Here is a 10,234-nt window from a genome sequence, read left to right on the forward strand (position 1 = left end):
TATTATTAAACCAAATTTTACAGCTTAAATGTTTTATTACCTCACAGTGAGCTGGTGAGAAGGCACTTGTGTTACACCCTAAAGGAGCAGAGCTTGCCCAGAGTCCCCCCAGTTAGATCATGGTGGGCACCACGCTGGTGAGGGCGATGTCCCCCCCGATGCAGAGCTTGGTGACCTCGTTCAGCCTCTTCTCGCGGAAGTTGTACTGCAGCAAGTGCGCGTCGTTCACGGCCACCTTGAAGTGATCCGTCTCACAAAGGATCTGGAGCTGAAATAAAAACCCCAAATCAGCCCCAAAACCACTTGGATTTGTTCTAGGAGAAGTTTTAAGCCACACACCCGAGCAGGCTGGCACTGCCTGGAGGCTGCTGCCAGCTGAGTCCAGCCCTGGGACGTGTGGAGGAGCTGCAACAGCAGCGACCTTTGCCTTCCCAAAACTCTCCTGTGCTCTCCCTCCTCCGTGTTTCAGCCCAGTTTCTGCCTCTTCATCCCTATGCCAGTCCCTGAAAGCAAGACTCCTCATTGTGAACCTCCTTTGCAGGGGAAAAACACCTCGTGAGGAGCTGCCAGCAGGGAAAACACATTACGGAAACCTGTCCAACCACTGTGCAGAACAACAGTGTAAATAAAGAGGGTTTCATAATCCATGGGGATACCAGAGTGGGGGAGAAGTTATGCCCTGGGCAGCTGGAGCTGCAGGAGGGGGATCAGAACAGCTGGGAAGGTGCTGTAGGGACAGCACATGGGGTGGGTGCCCCAGAAACAGCCCTGGGAGCTGATTCCTGTGCAAAAGCATCATTGTCCTTGCACAGGTCTTGCTGCCCAAACCCTCTCAGTGCTTTTGGTGCACTGAGACTGAGCTGGGATGGGTTTTTCTGGTACCTTGAAGGGTTTTCCAGCTTCAAATGGAAACCTGGGAGCTGTCCTCTCCTCCTTCCCCCAGGTATTTTGGAACATGGAATTGCAGACGATGACTTTCCTGTTGTCTTCATTGAAGCGGGGGTTGAAGTGGAAGGCAACGTCATTCCCTCTCTTGAAATCCAGTGAAAACCTGCAAAAACAATAATGGAGTTGCTGCTTTTGCCCCAAAAGCCCTGAACTCTGTTGCAGGGCTTCCCAAAAATATCAGAGAGAAAACCCCACAGACCCCACAGGGCAGCAAGGCATTTACACATTTGTTTGGTGTAATATTTGATGTTACACCAGGCAGGGGTTATTCAGGAATGGAAAGCAAATTCCAGCCCCCCTGCTCCACCCAGCAGTGCCCCATGGAAGCCCCCCACCCTCGGACCCCCCAGTACCTGTTTGGGTTGGGGTTCACAGTCCCAGTGATGGTGATGAGCAGCCGAGGGACGAGTCCTGCCTGCAGGGGCAGCTCAAAGGGGACTTTCTGGGAGAGAGCAGACATTTGGTCTCAGCAAAACATCATGTCAAAAGCCCAGTGCCACCCCTGGGGGCAGCCAGCCCCAGGCCCCTCCCGTGGCCAAGCAAAATCAGCCACTGAGGACACAAACCCTCATCATGATGGAGCCATTACCATTGGAGGGGTTGGTCCTCCCTGAGGAGCAGCAGGTCCTCCCTGTGGAGCTGTTGGTCCTCCCTGAGGAGCAGAAGGCCCAAATCCAGGGCCACTGGATGGTTGTCCTGGGGCAGAAAACGGCCCTGTTGCTGGTGGAGCTCCAGGGAATGCTCCAGGTGCTCCTGGATACGCTCCTGGTCCTGCTGGTCCTCCAGGATAAGCTCCAGGTGCTCCAGGGTATGCTCCTGGTGCTGCAGGGTATGCTCCAGGTCCTCCAGGACAGGTTCCTGGTGCTCCAGGATAAGCTCCAGGTGCTCCAGGGTAGGCTCCAGGTGCTCCAGGATACCCTGGGAAAGCTCCAGGAGCTGCTGGTTGGTTCCCCCAGGAGGGCCAGCCCTGGGCTGGGGGGGCACAGGGGGCTGGGTTGTTGCTGTTGCCCAAGGCATCAGATAACTGGGGACAGAGGAGAGGACAAGGGTCAGCTGGGGGAGATTCCTGCTGGGATCACGCTGAGCTCTCCAAAGTCCAACTTTGGTAGCCTGGAGGTGGCCAAGGGCAAGAGCTCAGCTCTCAGCTGCTCCCTGGGTTTTTCCAGAAAACTGCTCAGAACTGGAGAGGGTTTGGGGATTGAGCAGCTTAGCAAGGATGTGTTCCCTCCCATCCCAGCCAAAGGTCTCTGCTTCAAGGCCACAGCCACAGCCCCCGTGGTTTTTAGAGAAATCCATACTTACAGAGAAACCGTCTGACATTTTTCCTAAAAAAAAAAAAAAAAAAAAAAAGGAAGCTTCAGTCATTTTTAACCTGCCCCATCCAAAACCCAAGAATTTTTGAGGGGAGTTACAGTTTAGAGGCAGTCGATGGGAATTGCTGAGTTGCCATCACGTACCTGCCCAGCAGAGCTGACAGCTCCGGTGCCAAAGAACAAATCCTGGTCCAACACCTGCGGGATAAGCGGGAGGCGCTGCTGGGAGCAGCCCGAATACCCCGGGGTGAATCCAGCCCAGCCACCCTCGGGATGAAACCCACCGCAATTTACAGCACTCCCAGCGTTATTCACAGCCCTGGGACACCATCCAGGATTTCCATTCCCATAAAAAATCCCCAAACGGGATCCCCGGGGGGTGCAGGGGCAGCATCAGCCCGGAGCTGGGCGGGAGCTGCAAACCCAGCCCCGCACGTCGGGGACACTCTGTGACACACGGGATGGCCTGGAATGGGCAGAGGAGGGTGGCAGCCACCCAGACAGGTTCCCTTTCTCCTCCCTTTCATCCACAGCTGTCCCGTTCCGGCCGGAGGGCACCGTGGGAGGGCCAGCAGATAAAAGCTGCTTTGCAAGTTTTGTGAGTGCACGAACACACAGAGAACACACACCTGCCTGTGCGCAGGAACAGCCCGAGCTGGGTTCCTCCCATCAAAGGGAGCATTCATAAGAGAAGGAAAAAGGGAGAGCCAGAAACGGGGGAAGAAAAGGAAAATTCCAAATTTAAAGCAGACCAGGCGAATTCTCTTTGAAAGAAACGTTGAGATGCACAAAGCTCCCAGGAGGTGTGGCTGCCCTGCCCCGGGAATAACAAAGCCCCGGTTTCACAACCGGTAAATCACTCCTCTCCATACAAAACACTGGGGGTTTTAAAGGCAGAAATCCAGTGACCCAGAGTGTTTGAGCAGCCCACATCTCCCAAAGCTTTATTTGCCTTCTGGGCTCTTTCTGAAGCCCCTGGTGTTGCCAGGGGTGCAGGCACAGCCAGGTCAGGTGTGCCAGTGCCTTGTGCTGCTCCAGTGGGGGTCCTGCATGATCCCCCTGGAACACCCTGGGAGCGGCAGTCCTGTTCCCTCAGACCCCCATGGGACAGCCTGGCCAGAGCCTCCTGTCCCCCACACAGCTCTGGGGACACGTCTGGGCAGTCTGGAGGCTGTACTCAAAATCCCCCAAGCCCCCTAAACCTCTGCCACCACTAATCCTCTGCAGGCAGGCTTGGAGCCCAGTGTCACCTCCTCTCTGTCACTGCAGGGCTGGAGCTCTCTGGAAACGCCCTCTGGGTTATCTGCCAGCTGCCGTGGGGAGGGGTTTTTCCCCCACCTTCTTCAGCAGCAGCCCAGTGATGGATTGCAGAGAGCCACAGCACCAGTGGGGCTGGAAAAGCCCTCTAAGCACATCCAGTCCAACCATTCCCCCAGCCCTGTGTCCCCAAGTGCCACATCCACATGGCTTTTAAATCCCTCCAGGGATGGGGACTCCAACACTGCCCTGGGCAGCTGTGCCAGGGCTGGGCAAACCTTTCCATGAAGGAATTTTCCCTAATATCCAGTGAAACTTCCTCTAGTGTAACGTGGGGCCATTTCCTCTCATCCTGTCTCTTGTTCCCAGGGAGCAGAGTCTGAATCCCTCCCAGATCCACCCTCCTGGCAGGAGTTGTGCAGAGCCACAGGGTCCCCCCTGAACCTCCTTTTCTCCAGGCTGAGCCCTCCCAGCTCCTGCAGCTGCTCCTCATCGAGTCCCTGAGCTCTGATTTCCAACATTTGGGCAGCTGAGCTCCAGCTCACCTGAGCTCTCCCTGCCCCAGCAGAGGATCAGCTTCAGGGAGCATCCCAGAGCTGACCCCAAACATTCCCTATGTTCACAGCAAGTGGAAAAACCTTCTGTTGGGGAAAGAAACACCAGTTCTGTCCCCTTTTAATTCTGGTATTTTATTTGAATTCTGTTATTCCTTCAGAATTCAAATAAACCTATTCACTCCTAAACATAACTGGCAGAATAGAAAAATAAAAATGGCTCATATTAAGAAGCATTTCTTACAAAATCCAGACAGTATCTTCTGTCTTCCAATATCAACTTATTATAATGGACTTCTTTCTTCACTCTGCAGGGATTTTGGGGCACGGGCAGGGCTGTCCAGCCCCCCAGGAGTCACAAACACCCTCGGGGGGCTCCATCCCTCCATCACCCCCAAATCCAGTGAGGGTTTCCGGGCTGTCCAGCCCCCCAGAAGTTACAAACACCCTCGGGGGGCTCCATCCCTCCATCACCCCCAAATCCAGTGAGGGTTTCCAGGCTGTCCAGCCCCCAGGAGTCACAAACAACCTCGGGGGGGTTCCATCCCTTCATCATCCCCAAATCCAGTGAGGGTTTCCGGGCTGTCCATCCCCCCAGGAGTCACAAACACCCTCGGGGGGCTCCATCCCTCCATCATCCCCAAATCCAGTGAGGGTTTCCAGGCTGTCCATCCCCCCAGGAGTCACAAGCACCCTCGGGGGGCTCCATCCCTCCATCACCCCTAAATCCAGTGAGGGTTTCCAGGTTGTCCAGCCCCCCAGGAGTCACAAACACCCTCGGGGGGCTCCATCCCTCCATCACCCCCGAACCAGCCGGGGCTCTCCGTGCGCCCCAAACCGCAGAGCCCGCGGCAGCTCCCGCCTGTCCCACCTCGCACTCCCAGGGCACGAACGCACCCCAAACCCTTCTTTTCCAAGGATTTTTGTGCCTTATCCCCCTGTTCCCCCCGGGATCCCTCATCCCTCACCTGCGTGCGGCGGCTCCGCGGTCGCTCTGGGCTCCCGCACCGGGACCCGCCCGGGGGCGGGGACGGGGCCGGGGCGGTGCCCGCGCCGGGGACACCCGTGACAGCCCCCAAGAGCCGTGTGTTTCCCCTTTTTCAGCCGTGACATCAGCCACGGGGGATGTTAACAGAGAATATTTGGCTTTTCTGGCGGCTTTTGCCTTGCGCGGGTCCGTTCCTCGCACGGCGGTTCCCGCTTCCCTGCCCTGCCCAGATGTTCTCCTTGCCAGATGTTTGCCCGTGTGCCTGTCGGCTCCATCCCCCAGCTCTAGTGCATCTCGGTAAAACACCCATTGGATTTTAAATTCTGAACATTTTCTCCTTCCCCACGAAAAATATAAAAGCCAAAAAATCTTTGTTTTCACCCGACGCAGCGAGCCCGGCAGAGGATGGGCTCGGGAAGCTGTTGGAGGCAGCTGGAATTTCAACAAGCCCGATTTTATTTGAGGTTGAGGGTGAATCATCTCTGGTTTGCTCCATGGGCTCCACAGCTCACAGCAATGGAAAAGAACAAAGTGGTTTTGAGCTGAAATCCTGATCTGCTGCACCGTGCTGCTGGGAGAAGGCAAAGGGAAGGAGAAGAAATGAAGGGAATTAGAACGGAATGGAATAGAAGACACCCACAATGAGCATCTAATCCACCTCCCTGAGCAATTCAGGGCTGACCAAAGGTTACCGAGGGACCCACCCTCTAAGTGGTGCCATTACAGAGGCACCAACTGCTGCTTTTAGGCAGCAGCTCAGCTAAAGGGCTCAGCTGCAGCTGATATCCAAAAAAAAAAAAAAAAAAAAAAAAGGGGCAAAAATCTGTTGACTTTGGCTCTGATTAATTTTAGTATTAATTCCTCTGGTTCAACTCTTCTTATCTAAAAGATGAGCAGCCTCCTCTCCACCGGGGCTCCAGCCTGGATTTTAACATCCTTCAGCTTCATGCAATACTTGTCACAGGGATTCAGGCTAAACTTGAGGGTGTAAAAATGCCAGGGATGCCCATGGGAATGGCTGGAAATTGAGTATTTCAGGGAAATATGTGTATTATACTTCATGTCCATTAAGTAATAGATATTAAGAATATTGGTACATATGAAATGCACTTAATTAGGGAGTGCTGCCTCAGTTGCCTCTCACAGCACCCAGCCCACAGCAAACAGACACTGCAATAGCTTTGGAGGTGTTTTAGGGCAAAGGGCCCTGGAGAGGATTCAAGGCAGCAAAGCTGAAGGATCCCTGATCCATGGCAGGAGGAGCTGCATCTTCCTGAGCCTGTAACTCAGACAGGGCTCTATGGATTCCTTAGAGTACAGGTTTTCCCTTCCTCCCTATGACTCCCTCAAGATGCCTTTGGGAAGAAAGATTTTCATGGAAAATGTGTATTGCTATTTTAGGATTTTACTCAAAGGCTTCAGCCATCAACCAAAGAGGTTTGCCTGGTTTTTATTGTCCCTGCTCCAATGCCCTGAGGTTTGTCCTTTCAGTTGTGCAAGACACAGAATTCACAGAATGACTCAAAGATCATCGAGTCCAACCCAACACATGAGGATAAAGAAAATTTGACCAAAAATCAGCGGATACAGAAATCAAAACCAGACCTAATTAATTCCTTAACCTAAATAACCCAAGCTGCAGCAAGGATGATGAGTGAGGTTGGATAGGGCTTGGAGCAACATGATCTGGTGGAAGGTGTCCCTGCCCATGGACCAAAATGGCCTTTGAGGTCCCTTCCAAGCCAAACCATTCCTCAATTCCATGATTCAGCATCCATGGGGTGGGTGCTGGAGCCCTTTGCAGGCAGAGCCAGCCATGCTCCTCACTGAGTCATCCCATGGTGACTCACAGGACACCCAGGCGTGGCCCCTGAGCTTCACAGCTCTGCCTCCTGGGACCCAGCAAAAGGAAGGTTGGTTTATGGCCAGGAGTCAGCAGAGCAGGGCTGGAACACCCTGGCTTGGAGGGAGATGTAAGGCACAGATCTCCTCACTCACAGCCTTGTGATGCCTGGCCATGCAACCCTGGCTCTTCCAAAGTGGGTAAAGAATTAGTCATGGCCTCAAAAATCAATATATTCCGTGGCTTTGAAATTTTTTAAGCCCTCCCAAGTATCTTGGTTGCTTTAGAGAATCCTCAATGTAAAACAAAACCCTCCTTGGTAAATGGATGGTTTAAAGCCCCAAAATGCAAACCCAGGGGGTGGGAGATGGAGGAGCCAGGGAGGTGGATCAGCCATGAGATCACCCCATTTCTGGGGAACGTGCTCTCAACCTGCCCTTCACTGCAGCCAAACACTCCAAGCACGAGTTCCTTCCCCCATTTTAGCATTCCCAACATTTCTCCAATGGCAAGAGCCAAATGATCCCTGACAGTGGCTGGCTCTGCTTGGGGGAGGTTGATGTTCCTCACAGCAGCTGTGGAAAAACACCCCACTGCAAAAGACCATTGATCTCCAGCAGGGAAATACCTCTAAAGCACCTTTTGGATTACTGAATAACTTTAAAGCAGCAATGGAAAATAATAAACAGAAAGCTGCTCCTCTCTTCTTCCTGATGGCAAATTAACTGGGGGGAACCAGCCCAGAGGGCAAGAAGCTGCATGGCGTGAGAGATGCACTTCCCTTCCCAGAGCAGAAGGAGCCACATCCACATTTCCCTGCCTTGTGATTCCTGTGGCCTGATGTGTGTGGGACTGGCAGCACCCACAGTGTGCAATGTTTGGGCTGCAGATCTGCCACGGGGGCCGTGCTTGGCACCATCCCAGAGTGCTAAATTCAGCCACCATCTCTGCCTGTGCCACCTCCCAGGCTGGGGAGCTGGGACAGCACCACCTCCTTTCTTTCCCAGAGTGGGGATGAGGCTTTGAGGAGCATTTGTGGAGCCCCTGAGGTGAGCTCCAGCCCTGAATTCCAGTGGCTGAGTCACCTCTGACTCTCCTAGGCAATAAAAAAGGGCATCACAGCAAAATCAGGCAGTGGGAATCTCCTCTGTGACCTGCCAGACTTGAGCAATTTCATCCCAGGACTTCTGAGAGCAGGGATGAAGAGTCCCCCTCCTCTTCCTCCTCCTCCTCCTGCCCTTTTGGGGACTTGGTTCACCCCAGAGCTTCCTTGGCTGCATCTCCATCTCCCCCTCCCCAAACATCACTTTGCCCCAGCACTGGGGAAAATCTCCATCAGAGGATGGCTGAGAACTTCTGCACCTCAAGTTTGATGGCAAAGAAAGGAAAACCAGTGGATGAGGAGCCAGGAGCACCACCCCTGCTGCTCACATGAACCCTCATGTGTACAGCAGGTCTGGGCTTGCTCTCTTTATCATCTTTTTATTCTTTTTATAAAGCACCAAAGCAAAACTCCTGCTTTTGGAGCTCCCTCCTCCTGGAGAACACCAAGCTGCACCCACCCAGCCCCCTCCTGCCCTGGCAGCACCAGGAGAGCTGCAAGTCCACCCCAAAAATCTCCACCCAGCTCCTCATGCTGAGGCTGTAGATGAGCAAAACCCTGCTGAGGCTTGAAGCTTTTATATGATTGAAGATGAGGAAATGAGAAGCACTTGGAGGCTGGCATTCAGATCTGAGCATTAAATGAGTCTCGTAGCAATTTGTGTCAGCAGAGATTTTACAGAAGTCCTCACACTCCCCCTGGCTTTGAACTTGATAGAAATTCCATCCTCCTCTGCAGCCTGGTGCCCAGGAGCCCTTCTGGAGCACCCTTCATGCAAATCTGATTCAAGAATTGCAGCAGAAATGCTGCAGTGACCCCAAATGCTGGTGCAGATGGGGCCAAAGCCCCCACAGCTCGCTGCCATCAAAATCCAAGAGCCTGGTGCTTGTCTTGCCCACCCTCTGTGCCTGTGAGCCAACCCCTCCAGAAACCACCCCAGCCTCAAAAGCTGAGAGGAAAAGTGCTGTGCTGAAGGAAGGGATTTCATCAGTTCACTGAGGGCAGGGAAAACCCCCCTTGTCTCTGGGACAGGTGCTCCATAAGGAGGATAAAATCCCTTTTAGACACCACCCTGAGCACATGGGGTTGGGAAAAACGTGAAGGGCAAAGCAAGCCAGGAGAGCACAGCCTCACCCAGCAGAAAGCCTCGGTACCAAACACTCTGCAGAGTTTAAAACAACTTTATCACACAGCAATCACAGAATCTTTGAAGTTGGCAAACACCTTCAGGATGCCCAAATCCAACCTCAGTGGGTGGCTTTTGCCAGATCTCAGGAAACCAGAGGAGAGGGAAAGGGAAGAGCTTTGGAGGAGTCCTTTTCCTTCTTTCCTGCACTAGATTTTTGCAGAGCACAGAAACCCACCCTGCTGTGAGCCCTTACACTGAGCAGGGCCCAGGTTTAAACCTCCTGTGTTTGTGCTCTCCCTGCAGCAGCCAGAGCTCAGGCAGTGTCTGTGCAAAGGTGCAGGTTCTACCCACCTCCCCCAGCAGCACCCTATGTCACTAAAATGTTGGAGTTTGCCATTTTTTATCAAGTTCAGTGTTAAAAATAATCAATAGCAGACACAGCCACCTCTCCCAGAGGCTTTGCAGGGCAGGTGGAGCAGCAGCAGAGCCCTCTGGTGATGAGCAGGATGGTGGAGGGGCAGCTGCCAGCACTGAAAATCCAAAGGAGTCAAAATCCAAAATCCAGAGGAGCCTCATCCTGCTTTGCTTTCACACAACCTCAAAAGCTCATTCTTCCAACACCTTATATATATTTTTTTTGACCCACTCTGAGCAGTTTTTCTTGATGTCACTCCACTCCCACTCTCCTCTTAGCAGCTCCCTACTCTGCCAGCCAGGACAGAGCCCCAGGAGAGGAGCATCAAGACAAGGATGGTGACAGTGGCAGCACAGAGCCATGAATGTGATCAGCCCAGGATTCCAGGTTTATGTGGTGCTGCTTTCTGAGGGGAAAACAGGACAGAATCCAGGCAGAAATGCAGACATGAAAGCCTGGTGTGGAAGCTGAGGAGATTTTGAAGTACCTCAATTAAAAAACCTTCAAGATCAACAACTCTGTCTCCTTGAGGAGTGCCAGCAAACCCTGGCTTTACAGAGCTGGGCACTCAGGGAGAGCAGCACCAGGGTATTAAAGCAGCAATTTCTCCACTCTAAGTGAATTTAAACTGTGATATTCTGGCACCTTCTCTTTGCTGGAGGGTGTTGCCTGTAACTGAAGGGAA

At 53.1% G+C, this 10,234-nt stretch overlaps 1 protein-coding gene across 2 annotated transcripts; it reads right to left on the minus strand.

The window, feature by feature from the left end:
• Positions 1-15: 15 nt before the first annotated feature.
• On the minus strand, positions 16-5,109 carry LGALS3 (galectin 3). Of its 2 annotated transcripts, none has more exons than XM_059850610.1 (7): positions 5,041-5,109; positions 2,406-2,459; positions 2,251-2,273; positions 1,538-1,972; positions 1,302-1,390; positions 883-1,051; positions 16-268 (listed from the first exon to the last, which is right to left on the minus strand). In XM_059850610.1, the coding sequence occupies exons 3-7, from the start codon at positions 2,266-2,268 to the stop codon at positions 113-115; spliced, it is 867 nt and encodes a 288-aa protein (XP_059706593.1). In that variant the 5' UTR covers positions 2,269-2,273; positions 2,406-2,459; positions 5,041-5,109; the 3' UTR covers positions 16-112. The 2 variants fall into 2 exon arrangements, with proteins under 2 accessions (XP_059706593.1, XP_059706594.1); XM_059850611.1 differs by lacking the exon at positions 5,041-5,109 and adding an exon at positions 2,546-2,815.
• Positions 5,110-10,234: the final 5,125 nt, after the last annotated feature.

The sequence above is a fragment of the Haemorhous mexicanus genome, chromosome 6, assembly GCF_027477595.1.
Source record: "Haemorhous mexicanus isolate bHaeMex1 chromosome 6, bHaeMex1.pri, whole genome shotgun sequence".
Lineage (NCBI taxonomy): Eukaryota > Metazoa > Chordata > Aves > Passeriformes > Fringillidae > Haemorhous > Haemorhous mexicanus.

Excerpts from the sequence above, each read along its gene's own strand:
- LGALS3 (XM_059850610.1), bottom strand. Across the intron at positions 1,052-1,301 it reads GTGAACCCCAACCCAAACAG|GTTTTCACTGGATTTCAAGA; the intron begins GTACTGGGGGGT and ends TTGTTTTTGCAG. Across the intron at positions 269-882 it reads AAGCTGGAAAACCCTTCAAG|CTCCAGATCCTTTGTGAGAC; the intron begins GTACCAGAAAAA and ends TTTTTATTTCAG.